Below are 24,763 nucleotides of genomic sequence, written 5' to 3'. Positions count from 1 at the left end.
TAAGTTGGTAAATCTTCTCATTGGATGGCTTACACACACAACACACAAGCATGGGTTGAATGGAACAAGATAGTGAAACAAATAAAATAAAATAAAAACATATTTCAAAAGGAATTTATTTCATTGTGTCAAACTTGTGCAATTTGTTTTACAAAGAGGAATATATTAGATGAGAGTGGCTAAGCCTTAGTATGATAAGATTTGACTTTTGACTTGATTTTCTTGTCAAAACCTTCTATTGGTGAAACTTTCTCCTCATTTTGTAAGTTGGTAAATCTTCTCATTGGATGGCTTACACACACAACAAACAAGCATGGGTTGAATTGAACTTTTTTCTTTGCTTGAGTTAAGTAATATGAGTTTCTTGTCATTTCTAGTCTCATGTATATTTTGCATAATTGGAGCATGTTTGGGATATTCATTGTGAAATACATGAGTCGTTGATGTGTGTATCATATATGTTCATTTGACTTTTGAATGGGAGAAGCCTGTATTTTTTTTCTTTCCAGTTTCTTGTTGATAAATGAGTCATACATTGAAGGGCAATTTGTGTTGATGTGCCTCCATGATCTGCATTAAACTTCATGCATTTTTCGTTTATATGTGATCATGAGTTTTTCTTGTGTTATTCATATTCCACATATGCCTTGATGTATCTTGTGAAGTGTTTTAGGAAACATGAAGACATTTTGTTATTCTATGACAAAAAGGGGGAGTAAAGATGGAGAGATGATGGGATGTCTCGGCATATTGGTTTTGTCACCGAATTGCCAAAGGGGGAGTTTGTTAGTATTTTGTTGGCTTAATTCAGTTCCAAAATCAATATGCCGAGACATCCCATCATCTCTCCATCTTTACTCTCCTTTTAAGGTTTCCTCTTCGTAACCAAAATATATGTATTTGCCTCTTTATTGCTTTATATATTTTGATGATTGAATTGTTTATTGCTTCATAATATTAATTTTGCATAAATTGTGATAAACAAGTTTTTGAAGTCGGCATAGCATTTTTCATTGTGTTTGTTCAAATAGTTAAGGAACTTGCTGCTTGAAGCACCCCTTTGTTTGGTTAATTAGAAGATTGTCAGATAGACATATAATGAGTGGTTTAAAGGAAAAAACACAAATGAAAAAAAAAAAAAATAGAGAAACAAAAAAGGAGAAGAGAAGAGGAGGATGGAAGCCATACCTCATTTCCTCCCTAAATGGCGGATGTGTTCCACATGGCCGGCTTTTGGGATAATCAGTGATTTAACATGGTATCAGAGCCAAAGGTCTTAAGTTCGAACCTTGACTCTATCATTTACCCTTCATTTAAGTTAAATATTTTATGTGTTGTACCTCACCTATTAAAATGGAGTTTGAGCCCACATGCAAGGAAGAGTGTTAAAATATTAATTAAGTGATTAAATTTATCTCTTCATATTAGCTTAACCTTCTAAAATAATCAGTGATTTAACACTACAAAGGAAACCAACGAAAGAGAAACCTAAAAAAGGTTTCAAGAGAAAAGTTTGATTTGAATCTTAACAGCTAGTGCTTATGTCCACGCGTTTCCGTTCAAACCAATAATTTCAAAGATTCGAGAAGTTTGATTTTACTAAAACTGATTCAACAATCTCAATTCAATGAATAAATTCTGAAAGTAATCTACTCAATTCCTATTACATGCAGTACTTGTAATTGGTGACATAGTCTAAGGTATTTCAGTCGACTTCTTTACCTGACCAATTCAAACATACAAAATTCCAAGCCATGCTCTAGTAAGTGCTCTTTTCTGTCACATGCTGTCATGATCTATATTTAGTAATTTATTCCACAATAATAAATACAGATTTCATTAGACCCCATATTTTGTAAACATCTTTAAAATATTTTAGAGAGTTTTGATTTAATGCGGAACTGCTGAAATTACAAACTTCATAAAGATCGATGGTAACCTTAAATTAACACTTTTTAAAGTTTAAGGTTATGATTGTAAAAGTGATGAAAGATCAGAAGTGGTAAATGAAGTTTACTCAAGACCATTCATAACTGATTTTGATAAATCCCAAAATATTTTTTTGATATACTTTTTTAATATTCTCAAAATAATTTTCATTACATATTATTACGTACAATCTTCATATTTTTATTAAGTATTATTCTATAAAATTATTTTTCTAGAATTGTCTAATATTCTCATAATAATTTTCATTGCATATTATTACGTACAATCTTCATATTTGACGGGCCGGGTCGAATTCGAAAGAATATGGCGATTAAGTTAGTTGGTAGTATGAGTCCCAGGAGCAAATGCCTCCCAAGACCCAAGAACCTTCTTGCAGGTTAAAGGCCCGGGACAAATCATGCATGGATAGCGCGTCCATACCAAGCCCCATATTACAAGCCTAAATAAAAGTAAGATTTATTTTATATTTGGCTCAATGGCTTAGTCTATAAATAGGCTCCTATATCAGGTATAAACCTTAGACTGAATTTTTGGCATTTAAGCATACTTTTCTCCAAAATGTTAACTTAGGCATCAATGGAATGATGTCGAGTTCTCTTAACTAGTTATTGTTTTGTAGTGGTCATTGGAGCGCAAAGAACGAAGGTCGGGAATCGGAGAACACCCTATTCACGCCGTACCAGAACTCTTCTAACACATAGCATTTAACCACTTTACAGAAGAAAAAAAGAAAATAGAAGAAAGATTTGAAGATTTTGGAGCCACGGGTTCAAGGACTTCAAAGCCATTGATCAATTCTCTTCAAGGTGAGCCTTAGTCAAAGCTCCAAAATTAATTTTTGTTTTCCATTTCTGTTGTGATTCTCAAAAATTCATTACACAGTTCAACGTCGACTGACCGTAGAATTCTCGTCGTTCTCTCACGACGGGATATATGTTAGCAATCACGAGTCAATGTTATTTGGAGTACACCTTACGGCAAAAAAAAAAAAAAAAAACAAAGCTTTAGATTCCAAGCCCAACAAAAAGCTGCGAGTCGTGTATGTTGTTGGATTTCAAATCTTTGACTCCAAACCTCAAAGACACTTCTTTTCTCCCTTGAATGACAGAAATATGGTTTGACATTAAACTTATAGTCTAAAATCATATTAAAATATCAATTATTTTAAAAATTAAAAGAAGCAAGAATCGAAAAATTAAATTATTTAATTTATTTTCTATTATAATCTTTTTAATCGAATATGTTAGGGGTCCACAATTTCTATGAAAGAGGCAGCGCAGAGCCCTAGCTTTAACCTCCTCAGTCACCTCCTCATCACCACTCATCTCTCTTCTATAAGAAAATAGGCAAGCAAACAGAGTTGCAAGAAACGTGTGCAATTCTCCATCACAGATTCACATGCCAACATGATGGAATTTTGCCACCATTTAAGAACGACCCAGCGACAAGTCTAAGTTGTAGATTACAAACTGCTAGCGTGCACTGTACGTAACTGAGTAATTAATTAATGTTGTCTTCTAGCAAACCAAGTCAAAGAAATGAACTATCACGCCCAGTTTCCTACCAATTTCCTTCGTTTTCCTAGAAACCAATCACATTGATTTAGTTTTAGTTTGATAATCAGCAAGAAACCAGAAAAACCCATTAAAACCCGAATCAGTACTGATTAACTCCCTATCCCAAAACTTCCCGCAATGGCTTGGTCAGTTGTGATGGTCAGCAAAATCTCAAGATCATCAGTACTACTCTTTCTTGCACTCGTCCCTTTTCTTTTCGTTCTCTACCATGGAGCTGAAGCCGCCATTGCTAAAGAAGTTATGAATATAGGTGCTATCATTGATGTTAATTCCCGCATAGGCAAAGAAGAGAAAATCGGCATGGAAATTGCGGTTCAGAACTTCAACAAAACGTCCAAGACTCACAAACTCTCCCTCTCTATCCAGCATCCTCATAGAGTAACTTCTATTGGTTAGTATATCTCTAGCTATTTATTACCAATTCTATTACATTTTAAATCACCACTTTTCAAAAATTTGAGCTGGAAGGAAGAATCATTATCTTAATGAGAATATCTTAATTCTGATTGCATGCAGCTGAAGAGATGATTAAAGAGAAGAAGGTGAATGTGATTATCGGCATGCACACGTGGCAGGAAGCAGCTGTGGTAGCAGACATGGGAAATGAAGCTCAAGTTGCTGTTATTTCATTTGCAGCACCCGCCATTAACCCACCGCTGATGCAACTCCGTTGGCCTTTCTTAATACAAATGGGTAAAAATGGTTCTGAAGAAATACAATGCATTGCTCATATTGTTCAAGCGTACAATTGGAAAAGGGTCGTGGCGATTTATGAAGATGAACCCTATGCCGGTGATTCTGGGAAGTTGGAACTTTTGTCGGAGGCTCTCCAAAATGTGGGTTCGGAGATTGAGTACCGTTTGGTTCTTCCACCATTTTCTTTTCTCTCTGATCCGGTAAGAGTCGTCCAAGAAGAGCTTGATAAGCTACTGCCAATCCAATCTCGGGTTTTCATAGTTCTTCAGTCATCATTAGAGATGGTGACTCATTTGTTCAGCGAAGCTAAGCCGATGGGACTTGTAGGGATGGACTCGGCATGGATAATTGCAGAAAGCATTACAAATTTGCTGGATTCTGTTAACAACTCCGTTATTTCCTCCATGGAAGGCGCGTTGGGAATCAAGACCAACTATTCTGAGATCAGCAGGCATCATCATTTTTATTCCCAGTTCCGGAATAATTTCAGAAGTGAATATCCGGAAGAAGATAATTCTGTGCCTGGAATTTATGCCCTGCGGGCATACGACAGCATTGGAATTGTTATAAATGCGATACAGAAAATGGGAAGTCCAAAGATGTTGTTAGAGAAGATGTTATCAAGCAATTTCTCTGGTTTAAGTGGAAAAATACGTTTCGAAGAAGGCCGGCTGTCGGAGACTCCGATGTTGAGGATCGTAAACGTGTTTGGGAAGAGTTACAAAGAAATAGATTACTGGAAAACAGGGTATGGGTTTTCGGAAAACCCAGCTGACATAGTAGAAAAAGAGAAAAATGGAAGTAGTAATATTGCTGATAGAGCTAGAAGATTGGCCGGTCCAGTAACTTGGCCTGGGAACTTACAACATCGTCCTCCGAAAGGTTGGGAAATGCCGACAAATGCAAAGCCACTGAAGATTGGAGTTCCGGGGAGAACAACGTTCGAGAAGTTTGTGAAGGTCGAGTATGGAGAGACACCAAATCAGAACAAATATGATGGTTTTTGCATTCAAATTTTCCATGAGGTGCTAAACCTTTTAGAGTATCACCTGCCTTACGAATTGGAGCCCTACAATGGCACCTACAACGACCTGGTTCAACACGTCTATAACAAGGTAACAACTTCACATATATATTAATATTCCCTTGAAAATAGGTTTATTAATAAAATTTATTTTCTTTTTTAGGTTTTTTTTTTTTAACAGTTTTTTATTATTATTATTTTTTTTATGAATAAAATTTCATTCCAACACAAACAAAACACCAAAACACACCAACAAAAAAGTTAGAACTGAGTTCTTTACTTCAGACAACGAGAAAGCTTGTTATATATATTCTGCATGTTAAGTTATATATTAGTGTTATTTCGGGCGTCATATATTGGTACATGTGTTGCATAGTATTTAGTACATAAAAACTTATATTTTTTGGTTAAAACATCACGCAGCGTAAACAACTAATTGTATGTTTAATAATAGTTTTGGAAAGTGGTTTTTTTGTTTGTTTGAAAAAATGTATTTTCATGTGATCTTGATCGATGAGAATCTATAAATCAAATTAGTTTCCAACAGGAGATTATGGAAATAAAATTTGTATAGACTTTTTTGTTTATTTTGATTTCCCCAAGCCACGTTGAGGTGACTTCATATTTGCCAAATTTCCACTTGCCACCTTAATTTCTTACCTAGTGGACCTAATAGTCAAAATCACCTTCTCTCTCTCTATATATATATGACGGAAACGATTAGCTTGTGTGTTTGATAATAGTCTTGAAAAGTCTTTTTTTTTTTTTTAAGTATTTTTAGGTGACATTAAGATTAAAAGAATTTTTGTTGTTTTGATTTAAAAAATGTTTATGGGTAATATAAAGGTAAGAAAATGTTTTTTGTGAGTTCCCTTAAGAAAATTTTTTTGTTGGGTTTAAAAAAAATAAAAATACTAAAAATGTTTATTTTGAGAATACATATAAAAGTATAGACATGACATCTTACTCACAAAAATTTAATCGTGTGGCTACTCTTGAAAGGAAGAGAGGGGAAGGTGGTCGTGTGGCTAGCTAAATCTTTCTAGCCTTTTTAATTTTTTGAACTAAAAATTAACCTTGATCTACACCCTTATTTTCCAAAATATTCCTATGATGTGAATTTTTTTAATTTTTTTTTATTATTATTATTTTCTAAAAAGTGCTGTGTCTTGAAAAGTTTAATGTTTTGAATTGTTTATTAAGAGTTTGACAAAATTTTCAAAAACTCTTTTCCATTTTCAAATATTAGTTACATGTAACCCCCACCATCGGTACATTTTTCAAAACAAAACGCATATATATATAAAACACTCTTCTCACAAATCACTATCAATAAATAAAACACAAGCCATTTCTCAAAAAATAATTAAACATACACCCAAATTTTTAGGTGTGGACTTTCCTTATTATATATTAGAAAAATTAAAAAACTGTATAAAGAAATTTTAAAAAAAAAATTAACAAAAAAAATAAAGAACTGGCATATGGTGGTCAGCCACCCACTACAAGAAATTAGGTGTTTAGGGGCGACTTTAAGTCGCCCCTAAAGACCCTAAAGTGGACACTGTTGGCAACAGCGTCCACTTTTCGACCCTAAAGGTGTCGACCCTAATAGTCCGACCCTAATGATCAAATGTCTGATTATCAGGGTCCACTTAAAAGTCGACCCTAATGATCACTTTTAGCGTCCACTTTATCGCCTCTAAAAGTCGCAATGTTTGGACCCTAAAGATGATGTAAACGGAAGCGAAAGTCGACCTTAATAGTCAAGCAATAGCGTCCACTTTTAGTTAACCATTAGGGTCGACTTTATGGACCCTAATGGCCCTTTTAAAAAAATAATAATAATAACTATTAGCGTCCAAATCAAAGTGGACGCTGATAGTTAAACCAAAAGTGGACGCTAATGGTCCTAAAAAATTAAAAAAAAAACTAACTATCAGCGTCCACTTAGAGTCGACCCTAATGATGACTTTTAGTGTCCACTTTATCGACCCTAAAAGATGCATGTGTTTGACTCTAAAGATGATGTACACAAAAGAATTAGTCGACGCTAATAGTTGACCATTAGCGTCCACATTTGGTCCCAAAATATTAAAAAAAAATTGACTATCAGCCTGATAGTTGACGATTAGGGTCGACATTTGTCAACCCTAATGGTCCTAAAAAAAAAATAAAAAAAAAAGCGATCGATCGCACTTGGAGTGCGATCGATCGTATCATCAGTAGGTTTTCGAAATTTTGGGATCGATCGCACTTGGATTGCGATCGGTCGCAGCATCAGTAGGTTTTCGAAAATTTGCGATCGATCTCACTTTGAGTGCGATCAATCGCAGCATCAGTAGGGTTTCGGAAATTTGCGATCGATTGCACTCCAAGTGCGATCGATCGTAGCATCAGTAGGTTTTCGAAATTTTGGGATCGATCGCACTCAAGTGCGATCGATCGCAGCATCAGTAGGTTTTTGAAATTTTGGGATCGATTGCACTTGGAGTGCGATCGATCGCAGCATCAGTAGGTTTTCGAAATTTTGGGATCGATCGCACTTTGAGTGCGATCGATCGCAGCATCAGTAGGTTTTCTAATGATTTCCAGTTCAAGTGAAGAACAATTCACACAAATATATAACATCAAAAGTCAGTTCTAGTCTTAGCAAAAAGAGTCACTAATAGAGTAAGATCTTGAAGGCTTAAAATATATCATATTTGTAACTCTAACAAATGACAACTAAAAGGCCAAACTGCAGTCCATTCTTATCCATGCAACACATATCAATGATGTTAAAAATTAGACTTTTAGTCAGCTCATTATTTATCAACCCACTTAACTTGTCTCAAGAGTCATGGAGAGATGAAGACCACATGAAATTAGTCAAAATACAACCACCAACCTCTTGTTGAATGTGGACACCGAAATCTCCAAATACAATGTTCCCAGACGCATCTTTAGCATTAGTTTTCTGAATAAAATTCTGCATCAAAAAACAATAACATACTGAATTTTACTCTTCATCTTGGGGAAAAATATAATGAAGAAGTTATAAGATCTATGCAATGCAATGAAATGAACACAGGCAGTTTTTCACAGTATTTCATGAAGCCAAAAAAGAACTGCACAATTTAAATCACCTGATCAATTAATAGTATTCAACCCAAAAGCGAAAATATGAATTCCTTACGTAACTCACCTGTCGTGCTCCCTCTGCGACACAAATAACAGCCGAACCCTTTGTCTCAATCAGGTATTTCAGATGACTCAAAACACCATGAGGCCCGTGCAAATTAAAAGATACCTTAGATGAGCATATCAGTAGAATCAGTAACAGCTCACAAAGATAACTATCCAATTAATTGCTAGTAATAAGTACCTCATGAATCAAACATATGTCAATTTGTCCACTAGCTAGGGATGCATGCATAGCTATATATCTACTGCTAAAGCCCATCAATTTCACAATGCCAACACCATGATAAGCATTGTGCACCTAAAAACAAGATTGAGGCCAAAAAAAAAAGTTCACTATGAAGAAACCAACACTAAAAGAATTCAGCAGGAAAACTTATCCGGAGAAACTTAACTCCATGGATGGGCAAATAAAATGCACGTAGAGTACCTCTATAAGAAACATTGCATTTATGTTTAAGTACACAACAACATTGTTTGATGAATCAATTAATATATGAAATAATCAAACTAATCTAAATGCCCACAAGAAACATAACTCAAAATGACTAACCTCATCAAAATCATAAAAAATATGTGAGACCTGCCCCATTAACCAAACCTGCCAAGGGAGAAAACTATTAAATATATGTTTTACAATTCATGGGCAGCAAAATTCCAAAACCCAAAATAAAGTACTTATCTGCATTCTCGTCCTTGCCAATTCATCCTCATAAGCAATTTGAGTAATCTACCACAATGAACCAATATATAATATCAAAGACAATGAAAATGAAACCCAAAATGATAGAGAAAGAGATACTAAAAATGTGTTTCTTCATGAAATATATTAAAGCGAGAACCTGTTTGGGCGGTTTAACTTTCTTGTACTCTTGTCATCCTGCATACACTTAAAAATAAAATTTCGAAAGATATTATTACTCCCTTGCATTGTTTACTCAAAGTTCTTTAACCTTGATAACCATGTCAAGGGAGATTTACTAACTCAAAAGTTGTTGAACCAAAAATTTTGTGAATATCTTAATATAATATAAACCAAATAAAAAGTACCAACAAATATACATTACCAAACAGATCACGATCAACAAATAGTCAAATACACATTAGCAAATAGAAAGTACCAACAACTATCCAAATACATAGTATCAAAAAATATATCACAAATAGATGCTATCAAAGAGTACATCCTAAATAAAGTTATTCCAAAGCTCCCTCAATTGTTGGCTTCACTTGATGCACCTCCAAGCAAGATCCCTCCAGACCTAAGAGAATAAAATTTCATATAATGATCAATAAGCTTTTTAACGATTACTTAGTATGTGTGTTTTTGTAAAATTAATGCACAGGTAGAGTTTCACTAACCCTCCAATACGTGACATTAAGAACTCAACAGTGGCTTTTAATTTGTTCGTTTCCTCAACGTTGGCTTGCAAATTCTCTCTGTACTGATGAAGTTCAATTCTAGTCTGTTGAAGCTCGCTTTGAGTATCTTCTTGTCTTTTCCTACACTCATCGTGGTTGTCGAAGTGGGTGAACGCTTGAGATGAAGTTCTTAAAGTGGTAGGAATAAGACCGCATCCCATTCCTCTAACGTGCCCAGCTCGTCGGCCCCCTAGTACTTGTGTGACTATTTCTTGCATTCGGTCATCCACACTTGTTCCCTCCACATTGCCTTCCTCTAAGGCCTCACTGGTTGTTAATTCTTGCATTTGAAGCTGCATAAGTCATAGTTGGGCTTAGTTTAACATATACTTCATGCAAGTTTACTATTCATGTTCTTCACTAATCAACTTAATGATCGGAGCGTAAACAGTTACTTACATATAGACTTTTGCATTTGTCGTTCACAAACTGTTTATCCTTTTTTCTTGTATAGGTAACCTCATATAGTTCAACAGGATTAGGCTTCACTTTTGTTTCTTGTTCCTACACATAATACATATAATCAAAGTTTACACTAAATAACGTTACTTTCATTAAATTATGGTACGAGATACTTACCTTTTTGTAAATGACGTTGACAAATGAACAAGTCCCAGCTGTGTGATTCGTTTCCAATTTGCTTCTGTTTAGGGTATTTCGTTCAGATTTTTTCTATGAAATTTGGAAAGAAAAAAAAACACAATTATTCATAAAATGTCTTCAAGTGCATGCAAATTATATCAATTTGAATATTCTAATCAGTATAATAATATATATTTACCTTCCATTTACCGTCATCAAATGAGTCATATATTAGGTTCCACTGTTGAGGACCATACCCTGCTGGCACGTTTTTCCTCCCAATAGCCTTAGCCTTGGCAATCCCCTCATCATCGTTTTTATCAATGCCGTCAAAATATTTCTTGTAATGATCCCTATACAAGTTCGAACGAAGCCTAGCATATGCACAACCCAATTTATGTTCAACAGCTTTGATGTGCTCGTATCGTTCCATATTCAGTGCGAAGTTTGACTGATACATAATAGATAAGAAAACAATGGTAAAAAATGTGTCACATTAATTTTCCATACGAAACATATTATTAAACATTACATTGATATTCATACCTGAACATGAAACAACGACTTGCTCTTTTCTTCAGCTGGGACCTTTTTCCATTCACCGTGATGGAGTTCGCACATGTTACGAATAATCTCCCCAATCTTGCTTGCAAACCATGATGCATTCTCGCCTACAGGTGCCCGGTGTCTATTTGGGATGTTTAGCACTAAGGGACCATGCTTAAGTACGTGGTCACTCAACTTCTTACACTTGGCCTTACCCATTACACTTCTAACAGACGTGGTAGCTGTTACGCAAAACATGGTAACGTAGTAAGTTATATTTGGAAAAGTATATTGTCAAATGTCTATAACAAACCAAAATAATACAAAAATAACAGTTCATAAATATAAAATTCATGAACTTACAAGATGCAGTAGGGGCGGCTCCCTGTGAATCCAATCCTGCCACTGAGGGAATAGGATTATTAGACTCATGCGAAGGATGCCCATCCACTGACTCGAGGAGGAGGGGGGGCGAGGGCGACACTTGCATATCTGTATCATCAAACCCAAAATTGAGAGTCGGACTCTCATGCTCGTCAATAAGACCCCGACCTTGACCTTGGCCTCGGCCTCGGCCTCGTACTGCTGGAACAGGTTTGCGTCCTGTTGTTGTCATTGTTATGATCAATCTGCTAACAAGTCAAAAACCACAAAATTATATTAGTCAATTTATAACCATATAGCATGTTCAATATTTTTGACAAACATACAATAATCATGCTAGTAAAAAATAAAAATAAAAACACCACAATATATATATATATATATATATATATATAGAGAGAGAGAGAGAGAGCATCAATTTCATTAAATATGCTAATACACTTTGTACTTACACTAAATTTGAGCTTATGTGTTCAACACATTTCATCATCAGATTCATATTCAGAATCTGTAGCACTGTTACTTGAAGATGATTGTTCGTGTTCAGAGTCCTCTTCGTGTTCAGAGTCTATATCGTTGTCGCTACATAACTCCTCTTCCTCATCAAAGTTTGTATAATGGTCCTCGTCCGGCAAGTTATCGTTGGCAAACATGCTTGCATCAAGTTGAATATATAATTCGTCAATTGCTATTGTCGCATCATCTCTACGTAATTGAGTGGAGGCTTCAACATTCGCTTCATCAACAAAGACCATATTACCCCAACACATTCACCTTCCTGGTATACGTCATCACTGAGTCTTTGGTCATCTTCTGTATTATCTCCCTTTTGTACTGTTGGAATATCATAGATGTCTCTATTGATCCACTTCTGCACCACTTTCCAATTACCACCCAATTTGAGATCATCCAAGTAAAACACTTGCGAAGCTTGACATGCTAAGATGAACGGGTCGGATTCACACCATTTACGAGAAGTATTCACAATCGTGAAGCCTTGGTCCATTCGTACTCCTGTTGCACTCCCAGTGTCCCACCAATCGCACTCAAACAAGTACACGAGATTTTGGCCAGGGTAACGTAACTTTAGAATATTTTTTAACTCACCATAATACTCAGTTATTGAGGTTTCGTCCTCACCTGAAACAGAAACACCACTGTTCTGAGTAGTACGAGTTTCTGCACATTCTTTTGTGTGATACCTAACCCCATTCACGATGCAACCTCTATACGAATGAACATGACGATCAGGCCCACATGCAAGATCATATAAGTGTTTTGAGTCATTGGCTGCAGTACGCCCACTATTGTATAAACGTTTATGGAACCAACGTTTATGGAACCAACGTTCAAAGTTAGCTTCATGCTTTTTATCAATGTCACGGCCGCCTTCTCTTTTGATCATATTATAATGTTCACTGCATGAAAAATAAACGTATTGGTAAATGATCATCAACCCTACAATTATAACATGTCGTAACAAGTAAAACACAAAGGCCATTACTAAACTTACTCCAAATATGAGGCAGTTTCGTTACAATTGGTAAGCACATACCATCGTGCCCTAGCAAAATCATTAGCATCCAGTGTTACTAATTTAGCTGCTCCTAACGGCCGAACTCGTTGGGAGAACACATCCAAGCGCTGGCTCATTTCTACAACATCAACGTCAACATTTCTCCGTTCACGGTTCCATCTTGTCTCAATCCCCCGAAGGTACCTGGAACAGAAGGTCAAGCTCTCCTCAGCTAAGTAACACTCGACAATAGACTCCTCTGGACGCGCTTTGTTACGCGTCCACTTCTTATATCTTCCAAGTTCTCTTTCGAACGGATACATCTGTTGTGCAAATTTATTTAACTCGCAAGTGCACGAATCGATTGTAGTTTAATGGATTGCAAGTACGAGGTCGATCCCACAAAGAATTGTATTTTTGAAAGAGCAATTTATATCTAAACTAATTAAATCCTAATCTAGTTCCAAAAGGGTTTTGATTTTTGAGTTTTGAAAATTAAGGGATAAATATAAACTAAATAAAATAAGTAAATCTAAGGATAAAGGTACTAAGGTTTGGGAATTCACACTCACCAAATCATAACAACATACTTTATGTTCATCAATATTAATCCGAAGTTCTCACAAATTAAATCATAGATATATTTTACTATGCTTCAAAGAATTAATCAAAACCATCTCATGTATCCATTCATTGACCAAATCACAAAAGGAATCCAAATTCAATTGAAACACCAGATGTATCCGTAGAACAAATCACAAGGGATATCTAATTTTTATGAGTTAAAAGCCAAGCAATCAATCATATGAAATTATCTCAAATCATCACATGTATCCTTGAATCACAAGAGATATCCAAAAATCAATCCATACAATTGATTAAAAGTAAAACAATTGAAATAAAAAAACCCAATAAAATCAGAATAATAAAAACTTACATAAAAGTGATGTTGTTCTTCATCGGTGAGGCTTCATCCCCAACCTTAGTTGGGAATTTAGCTCCACATAAAAAATAAAATCTAAATCTAAACCTAAACCTAAAGAAAAACTAAACAAAAGAATTTTGCTCTCTGGGATTGTGTATCTTTTCTTGAATGCAAAGAAGTCTATTTATAGGCTTTGGGAAGTCCTAGAAGTCCAAGTAAACTTAGATAATTCGGAAGTCTGTCTCCCTGTCAAAATAGAAGTCTGAAATCGGACTAGGATTCGTCCAAATTTGTGTCTCTTATTTGCGGGGCGATTTTGACATAAAACCCGTCCGAATTACGAAAATTCTATTTCACAACAAATTGTAGTATTTTGAGCTAGCTTTCGAATGCCGTTTGAATCACTTCAATCCGATATTTGAGTAGAGAGTTATGGTCAAAATACTATGACGTGTGCAGAATCTGAATTTGAATCCGATCCAAAATCTTATTCAATCTGAACTTGAATCTGATTTAACCTTTCCTTAGATTTGGTTAGACTTAACCACACAATCTAGGTCTTCTCAAAGTATGCTTTCTTCCAAACTTCGCATTTTTCCCTTTAAAGCTGCAGTTTTTCTTCAATGACCTACAAAACACTAAAAACACAAAACTAACACAAAATATGAAATAACGACACAGCTAAAGGATTAACTAATGTAAATAAAGGGGTCCAAATATGCAATATTTGGCACTTATCAACATCCAACGGTTTTGTACGGGACCAGCAAGCTCGGCCTCCCGAGGTAAATGAAGTGCTAGATGGATCATAACATCAAAAAAAGCTGACGGAAATATTTTTTCCATTTTGCATAAAATTATTACAATGTCGACTTTCATTTGTTTTAGGATATCAACTTTCAACGTCCGTGCACATAACTGCGTAAAAAATGTACTGAACTCGGTCAATGTTGTTCGTATTTCCGACGTAGAGAAATTTCGAATTGCAACAGGAAGCAAGCGCTGTAAGAAGACATGACAATCGTGGCTTTTCATACCCGAAATTTTACCAGGAAGCTTGTTCACACATCGACCAATGTTAGATGCATACCCGTCAGGAAATTTAACACCTTTCAACCACTCACATAAACTCTTCTTCTCATCTCTTGTCAAGGTGTACTTCGCAAGTGGCATCCTATAAGTTTCACCATTTGGCTGCACATGCAATTCTTTACGTATACCCATCAACTGTAAATCTCTTCGTGCCTTGACTGTGTCCTTGGTCTTCCCATTGATATTCATCAACGTACCTAAGATACTTTCACATATGTTCTTCTCAATATGCATTACATCTAAATTATGATATAGTTTCAAGCTTGACCAGTAAGGCAACTCAAAGAAAATACTTCTCTTCTTCCAATTCAACACAACATCTGTGTTCTTTCTCTTTCTCCCGCTTGTTTTTCCAAATTGCAAACCTTCAGCATCTCTTAGCTGTTTCAACAATTGACTTCCAGACAATTCTTCAGGTTGTAATCTATGCTCCTCTGTACCATCGAACAAATCTTCTCTTTTGCGCCATGGATGCTCTTGAGGAAGCCACTGACGATGACACATGAAGCACACCTTATGCCCATACTTCAAATACCTGAACGATGTATCCTTATTACATACTGGACATGCAAGCTTTCCAATTGTAGACCACCCAGATAATTTTCCATATGCAGGAAAATCATTTATAGTCCATAGTAATGTCGCATGCAATTGAAATGTCTCTTTCTTTGATGCATCGTACACGCGTATGCCTTCATTCCATAAATCTTTCAAGTCATCAACCAATGGCCGCAAATATACATCAATATTCTTTCCAGGATCTGAAGGCCCTGGGATAATAAGGGGCAACATCAAATTTGGACTCTTCATACACATCCACGGAGGGAGATTGTACACCGTTAACATTACTGCCCATATGCTATATGTTGTACTCATATTACCATATGGGTTGAAACCATCACTTGCTAAGCCAAGCCGCACGTTGCGGGAATCACTTGCAAACCACTCATGTCTTTTATCAAACTCTTTCCATACAATAGAATCGGCGGGGTGTCTGAGAGTATTGCCATCATCTTCTCGACCTTCTTTGTGCCACCGCATTTCCTTGGCCATTTCTTTTGTCATAAACAACCGTTGTAACCTCGATTTTATTGGGAAATACCGTAAGACCTTTTGAGGAATATTACTTTTTCTGCCTTTGCCATCAATCCATCTTGAATTGTTGCACTTTGGGCATACCACTTTGTCTGCATGTTCTTTCCAAAAAAGCACACAACCATTCTTGCATGCGTGTATCTTATCGTAACCGAATCCCAAGTGTCGCCTAAACTGTATTGCTTCTCTATACGAGCGTGGCAATGTCTCTCCATCTGGGAGGGCCGTCTTTATCAAGTCAATCATCATATCAAACGCCTTGTTACTCCTGTTGCAGAACGCCTTTATATGAAGCATCTTCAGTATAAAAGCAATTTGTGTAAATTTCTTGCAGCCTGGATAAAGTTCTCGTAAACCATCTTCCCAAAATTGGTAGAAGGAGCTTGTTTGTTCGTGATTATCAGTTGTGGGGCCCTGTGAAGTAGAGGATTCTCCGATGTTAGCATCAACAAATGTCCCCATACATACATCGTCTAACAATTCTTCAACTGCATCAACCTCCTCCATCATTTCACTTGTATGTGTGTGCATGTTTGTAGAAGTGTTTTCCCTAAAATGATCTTCTTCCCCGTGAAATATCCATCTAGTGTATGTCGGAGTAAATCCATTCATATACAAGTGACCCTTCACCTCACTAATATGAGAATAATATCGATTTGCACAATCACGGCATGGACACTTTGTCATATCACGTGAATCAACTGATTTAACTGCCATTCCCATGAATTCTTCCACACCTTTTTGAAATCGCTCTGAACATCGAGTACTTTCCCGCATCCAACTCCTATCCATATTGATGTCCCTATTAAAGGTTATTCGTTACGTACATGTACGCACACAAGGGAATTAGAAGATCAGATTCTTAAGAATTGAATTAATAGAATTAAATGGGAGGTCTGTTCTCAAATATTAAGGAGGAAAAGTTTAAAAGGAGCATGGGTAATGAGAGAATTCTAGAAGTGGGTTACTAGTTTAGAACAAATATATACGAAATGATGCTAGCTCAATGCGATGTTACCTAACAAAATATTCTAGAAGTGGGTTACTAGTTTAGAACAAATTTCTATTTGTAATTTATTTACTAGTTTAGCTCAATGACAGTTTTACATTTTTTAGAGAAATGTTAGCGGTCAATAAGTTTTTGATATTTGGCTTATATTCTCTTACACACTCAAGAGATCAACTATTAGACTTATGTAGTCCACCATTGATTTATGTGGAGTCAACATAAGTCCACAAATCTAATATTTGATTTGTAAGATTAAATTGACTAAATATGGGAAGAATGGCAATGCTAGGGCAACGAGGATGGGTTAGGTGTGAAAGAAACCCATCCATGTGGAGCTAGGGACAAGATGAAAAATTGATTTGGAAGTATTTGATTATTATCGGGAAATGATTATGCGGAGATAGTACACATAACACAACGTGATTTGACCAATTGATTTTTTTGACACGTGACAAATGGCCCACTAACGAAAATACATAGAAAGATTGATTTTAAAGTGTCAAAAAATACAAGGACTAATTTTACCACTTTTAAAAACTCAAAAACACATGGGCCACTTTCGTATTTAACCCTAATTTTAAAGCCTAATATTAGCAATTACATGAGCAAAGTTCCAACTCAAAAACAAACTAAGATTTTGAATAGCCATGATAAGTTAATTGCATCCCCTTCAAGGATAAGATTACGAACTTACCACATACCAACGAGCGACATGAGTAGCCAAAAGGGCAACTTAGGTGTGCTAATGTTCGTGTAAATTTTTTAATTAGATGGATCGCTTTCTATCTTGTATTTAGAAACATTTTTAATTGATTTATCATTTTCACTTTCACTCGAATAAAAAATGAGAAAGACTTTCTCTTTCGTAGACTTGTAGTTGTAATCCCTTTCCTCATTTGAATAAAAAAAATTGAGGGAAAAAAAACAAGAAAAGAAAACAAGACTATGTTTGAAAGCTTGGCCAACAAACGTAAGCGATGTGGACCATGTGATTTATTAGTAATTACAGCGACGGTAATAATTACAAGCAGGCGTAGGCATTGGGTTGGTAAAAGTCAGACAACTTCTTAGCCCGTTAGCTTAATAACTAATCGGAAAACTTTACTTTAATCCATTAAATGAGTATGAAGAATATCGATTAAACTTTACTTTAATCCATTAAACTTAACTAATCGGAATCAGAGCAAACTGCGATCGATCGCAGTACCAGAAACTCAATGTGAGGAACAAAGCAAACTGCGATCGATCGCAGGATCAGAAGCTCAAACTGAGAATCAGAGTACTCTGCGATCGATCGCAGGCCTGATGCGATCGATCGCAGATAGGCGTTTGCAGAACATCTTCCTGCTTCTGTAGACACAAATTTACCAGTTATACATGGTAAATTTGGTGAAGATGGTGGCATTCAGGTGTAGTATATTACAGCCCTTAGCATCTCAAATACACAAGCACAAATACATATCAGTATTTTTTTTTTTCTTTATGACTTTTGAAGGGGTTATGGATTGATAGGATCTAAGTAAAATGGATGCATATTTTTTTTTTTTTTTCAGTTCATATGCTCTTATACACCAGACATTTAGAGGACCTTAAAGTTGCTAGCTTCATTTAAGGGAGCCAATTCTAACATGACATGTAGGACATTTAATTGGAAGACTTCATCTAGAACCTCTATATACATTTAATTGGAAGATAGATAGTGGGGACAATCTTATTTCTCATGAACCAAACAAATTATTTTTGAATTTTAATCGTATTGATTAGGGAAGAAAACAAGAAGAAGAAGAAGTTGTAATGCATATTATGCATTATGTCTAGCTTTCATTTTTCACATTTTACTCTTTTGAAAATCTTCCAATCACCCAATCTAACCTCGAAAAGACATCCAATATTGGAATACGTTAGCACTCAATATTGGAATACGTTAGCACTCAACCTCGGAAAGGTCATCTAACATTGATATAAGTTGGCCGCTTTAAAGTTTCTGCTTCATCTTTGTGAGTTGTAAAAGTTTATTAATATTATTTACTTAAGAAATACTAAAACTACACTCTCATCCCACCAAGTTGATATGACATTTCCATCGATCCTTAATTTTCTTTTCTTTGTTACCAAGGATTTATTGGTTGATGAACACTACCAAGTTAGCCTAAATGAAATGAAAATTGTATAATTTAAATTAAAAAATCAATAATTTTTTACATAAATGAATATCAATAAGTTTCAAATTTTAAGCACGAAATAACATCCAAGATCTCACAACATTTGTGCAAATTATCACAATCAACCAACCAACCACTATAAGTCCAATAGTCCACTATCTATCTTCCAATTAAATGTATATAGAGGTTCATGAGAAATGAAGCAATATAAGATGGTGTAAAAAAATATAAGATGGTGTAAAAAGCAACAAGTAGACAATCAAACGTACCATCTAGAACCTCTATTAGAGTTTGAATTTACAAGCAATTTCATGAGAAATGAAGCAATATTGTGAAACTAATTCATTATTTACCCATTCTTGAGCTATTAGAGTTTGCATTTACAAGCAATTTCATGATAAATGAAGCAATATTGTGAAACTAATTCATTTGAGAATGGGTAAAGAAATATTGTGAAACTAATTCATTATTAACCCATTCTTGAGCTATTAGAGTTTGAATTTATAAGAATTGTGATAACTTTCTTTACCCATTCTTGCCCCTTTTCTTTACCCATTTCTTCAAATCACAATTCATGGATACTATTGAGTGATTGAGAGGCATTTAAGGTTTGCAAGGGTTTAGGAGAAACTCATACCTGAGAGAGCTACAAGAGAGCGTTAAGTTCACTGGAGTGAGAGCTGGCAGTGAGAGAGGTGCGCCGGAAACAGCTGCCGGAGAGAGAGAAACTTGCGTGGAGTGAGTGAGAGAGAGAGAGAGCTCGAGAGAGAGGGAGGGAGAGAGTGAGAGTGAGCTCGAGAGAGTGAGAGAGTGAGAGTGAGAGACAGCGTGAGAGTGAGAGTGAGAGTGAGAGACAGCGTGAGAGTGGGGAGAGGAATGGCGGGAGGTCTTCAGATTGGTGAAAATAAACAGTTCCAAAATTTTAGAACCCCCGCCACTTTTAGACAGATACCACTTTTAGTGAACATTTAGACAGATACCACTTTTAGTTCTGCAAAATTTAGTTCACAAAAAAGCTATTGGTAAACTTTTTTGTGCAGCTAAATATTTGGGGTATTTTATTTACAAAAAAAAAAAAAAGAGAAAAATATAAATAACTACAGTAGCCTGTCAAACTATCAAATTGTATCAAAAAGTCTACTTATTTTGTTATATTTTTATAATACCCCTATTCTTTTAACAAAGTAAAATCAAATGTACGGTTCTTTAGATATTTTAAAAAAATAAACAGTTTATTCCCTGAAGTCAAATTTTGTACCTTTAATTTTACTTTAATACGATATGAAGAAATTTGTAATTTAGGTAAACTACAATGATTAATTATTTATTATTTCTTCCAAAAAACATTTAATAAAAATAACACACGGATATCGTACGTGAATCAATTCTATTGCAATTTACAAGATGATGCAAAAGCAATCCCGAATAAAAAAAAAAAAAAAGATTAAAAAATAATATTTAATAAAATAAAGAATATGGAGTTGGTATTAAAAAATTAGTAGCTAAAATATAGAATTGTGCTTTGACTAGGTAGAATACATCTTACTGCTGAAGATGCTCTTGAAAGTTCATTCTAGCAGTAATAGGAAAATCTTCTATTTTACAGTGTCTATTGGAGCAAGAAAAGTTAACAAAATAGCTAAATTTAACTAAAAAGCTAGTTTAAAAATACTACTGGAGATGCTCTAAATTTTAATATTTTTTAAAATGTGTGTGTGTGTTTTATTTTTTTGCTTTGGTTGTAATATAATATAAAATTAAAAGTAGTTTTTAGTATTTTATATATTGAGATATTTTGTTATTGTTTTTAAATTTTTGTTAAAAAAAAAAAAAAAATGGCCTGATACGTGGACAGTTGAAGATTAGATTAGTGTTGGAGACAGATGCCCTGATTTGTCAATAAAGGGAAATTCAAAAAGAAAAGAAAAAATTGCACTAGAATTATAGAATGAGAGAAGTGAAAAAGAATAAAAAATGAAGTAAATAAATATGACACTAATTTGTATGTTTATTAGGATCGATCGGATCGGATGTTTGATCGATCAAAAATGAAGTAAATAAATTATAACACTAATAGGATATCCGTGCGATCAATCGAACTAATTCATTAGGATCGATCGGATGTTTGATCGATCATTTAATCATATCGCGATCAATCGAACTAATTCATTAGGATCGATCGGATGTTTGATCGATCATTTAATCATATCGCGATCAATCGAACTAATTCATTAGGATCGACCGGATGTTTGATCGATCATTTAATCATATCGCGATCAATCGAACTAATTCATTAGGATCGACCGGATGTTTGATCGATCATTTAATCATATCGCGATCAATCGAACTAATTCATTAGGATCGATCGGATGTTTGATCGATCATTTAATCATATCGCGATCAATCGAACTAATTCATTAGGATCGACCGGATGTTTGATCGATCATTTAATCATATCGCGATCAATCGAACTAATTCATTATGATCGATCGGATGTTTGATCGAACGATTGATCCTATCGCGATCAATCGAACTAATATGTAATAGTATCGATCGGAATTGATTTTAGCAGATGTTTGATTGAACCTTCAATCATGTCAAGTTTTATTGATTGTATCCCGATCAATTTAAGTAATGCACTAATATAATAGAAAATGCTTAGAGTTCAATTCAATGTTCGATCGAACATTTAATTTGTTTGAATTTTGTTCGATTATTTGATGTTATCACGATCGATCGAACGAATGCACTAGGTTGGACCAATTGGATGTCTAATCAAACATTCAATTTCAATTGTTTCAAGTTTGATCTCACATTTGATCATATCATAATCGAAGTTGTTGTACATTATGCAATAAAAATTAAAAAAAATAATAATTGCATAAAATATAAATATATATATATATATGTATGTATGTATGGTGATTCTGTGATTGCGATCGATCGCACATTGGGTGCGATCGATCGCAATCACAGAATCAACACGCGGATCCTTGGCCGAGTGCGATCGATCGCAATAGGTGTGCGATCGATCGCACTCGGACAGCACACCACGTGACCTATTTTAGGTCACTTTCCCCCCACCCCCACAAAAATTTCCTTCTCCCCACTGCGCCGTACACCTCTCCAACGCTTGGTCCACGCACCTCCGGCACAACTAATTCGTCCACCATTGCCAATCACTTCTACCACACAACCACCACACGGTTGTCTTCTCCGGCAACCATACCAGGTACTTTTCACCACCTCTAGTACTTTACACCCCATTCCCCATTCCCATCAACACCCCAACCACGAGCACCTTCACGAGATTTTTTTTTTTCTCATATTTCTGCAATTGTGGGTGTTCATCCACCCACATTGCTTTGTTGTGGTTGGGTTTGGATGTTTTTGCAGGGGGTTTTGAGCGAAGTTGTGTTGTTTTGCAATTTTGCCTATCTCTAGTGCACGCCAGGTGTTCGACAAAAGTCCCCAATCAAGCTCATCATGCCAAGAACTCGAGCTTCGTCCTCCCGAGGGTCTGATACCCGAGCCATTTCTCCCCCGCCCACTTTTGAGGAACGGGAGCTGCTATTTGAGACCACTTTCGCCATTCGCGAAGACTTTGAAAATCTTGAGGGGACTCAATGGGCGGTCGCCGAGTTCAAGCGACGGGGGCTAAAGAAGCTTTTCAAGCCGGTCACCCCCACTGCTTACAGAAAATTGGTGATCGAGTTTTATGTCCACCTATCTCATGACTGCAGGAACATAGCTGCCCTCTCTTCGAAAGTGCAAGGCAAAGCTATTGACATAACACGGGCCGACATTGCTGCTGCCCTTCAATGCAATGATGAGCAACCTCCAGAAGCCGCACAACTTGCTGACCAACCGGACAGCTTCTACGTGGCGGAAATTATTGACGACATGTGCGAAGGGATATATGCCGATGCCCACCATAATGCCGCCAGCCGATCCAAGCTACCTCAACGGCTTTGGTTTGTGGACTCCGTATTACACCGTAATGCTTTTCCCTTGGGGCACAAAAGTCAGAGGCGGGATCAATTTCTTCAAGCACTCTACGCCTTCCATAAAGGTGCTTGGTACTCCATTCCCGACATAATTTGGAGGCAAATTTACAAATTTTGGAATGGGGTGCACGTTGGAGGAGCGGGGTCCACACATTCATGGGGGTTGCCTTTCCCATACTTAATCTCCTACATCCTCCGGAAGAAAGGCGTCAAGGGTACCGCAGCTGATGAACCAGTCACTACTACTCCCATATTTGGCATTCGCCAATGGAACAAGAGCCTCTCCCACATGCCCCAGGTAGCTCCAGCACCAGCAGCTGGTGCGGAAGAGTATGAGGCCGAGCCAATGGCCGAAGATGAACCTATAGTTGATTCAGAGACAGCTGAGGAGGAGGCCCCGAGAATTTTTCGTGAAGCACGAAACCGCTCACTTAGTGAAGAAATAGCGGGCCTTCGGAGAGAGTTGGCTGGCCAAAGAAAGGAGGCTCGGAAAAATAACGAATTGATGGACAAACGCCTAGGCGCCTTAGAAGAATTGATGCAGTCCATTGTCAACCGGTTGCCACCACCATCTGCAGGAGCATCATCTTCTAGACAACAGTAAGCAGGGACTATCGTCTGGCTGAAGACATTAAACTTAGCGCTCATGGGAGGCACCCCATAGTTTACCCTTTTTATTTTGTTTAGTATGTTTTAAGTTAATCTTTTTATTTGTCTTTAGTTTTGTTTCTTTTGACTTGCTTTTGTGTTTTCTTATGGGAATGACCCCGTATTTGCACATGGCCGGTTTTTGAATTGCAAGGTATCAATATATTTTCACTTAAAACTGAGATGAATTATTTTACGGTTTAGATTTTATTTTGTTATATTTAACAGTGTAAAATCTTTCCATAAGGTATCAATATATTCATCATATAATATATATACACTATTAGATCTGTAAAATTTAATATGAATTATGAAATGGGAATTAACTCTTCAAATTAGTCCAAATGTAACAACTAACCAAATGGCAAATATATACAAATTAAAATCTTTCTTTAGGAGGATGGAATCGACGGTGCATATTGTGTCACTTTATTTAAAAATTTTAAATAATGCAGTGATATATATATACACAATTTTAGTAGACGTTATTGGGCAGCAATAAAATATATATATATATATTTGAGCATTTCTGTTATTGCGATCGGTCGCACCATGGTTACGATCGATCACAGTAATCGAATATTGGATTTCAACATTTTGTTATTACGATCGATCGCACCTTGGGTGCGATAGATCGCAATAACAGATTTTTTATTTTTTTTTTAATTTATCTACCTACTCTTTAGGGTCGACTTTAAAAGTCGACCCTAATGAGGTATCTTCAGCGTCCACTTAGAGTGGACGCTATTGGTCATCAATTTTAATTTTTAATTTTTTTTTTTGATTTACTACCGACTCTTTAAGTCGACCCTAATACATAAGCATTAGGGTCGACTTTAAAAGTCGACCCTAATGAGGTATCTTCAGCGTCCACTTAGAGTGGACGCTATTGGTCATCAATTTTAATTTTTTATTTTATTTTTTGATTTACTACCGACTCTTTAG

At 35.9% G+C, this 24,763-nt stretch overlaps 1 protein-coding gene across 1 annotated transcript in view; it reads left to right on the top strand.

The window, feature by feature from the left end:
* Positions 1–3,764: 3,764 nt before the first annotated feature.
* The window catches only part of LOC132169776 (glutamate receptor 2.3-like), a 22,387-nt gene continuing 1,388 nt past the window's right edge, over positions 3,765–24,763 (top strand). Inside the window, exons 1-2 of the mRNA XM_059580750.1 lie at positions 3,765–3,918; positions 4,044–5,338. Coding sequence (XP_059436733.1) covers positions 3,768–3,918; positions 4,044–5,338 — 1,446 coding nt within the window. The 5' untranslated portion in view covers positions 3,765–3,767. The remainder of the gene's footprint in view (positions 3,919–4,043; positions 5,339–24,763) is intronic.

Source organism: Corylus avellana, chromosome ca2, assembly GCF_901000735.1.
Source record: "Corylus avellana chromosome ca2, CavTom2PMs-1.0".
NCBI lineage: Eukaryota > Viridiplantae > Streptophyta > Magnoliopsida > Fagales > Betulaceae > Corylus > Corylus avellana.
This window is presented reverse-complemented; position numbering and strand designations above follow the sequence as displayed.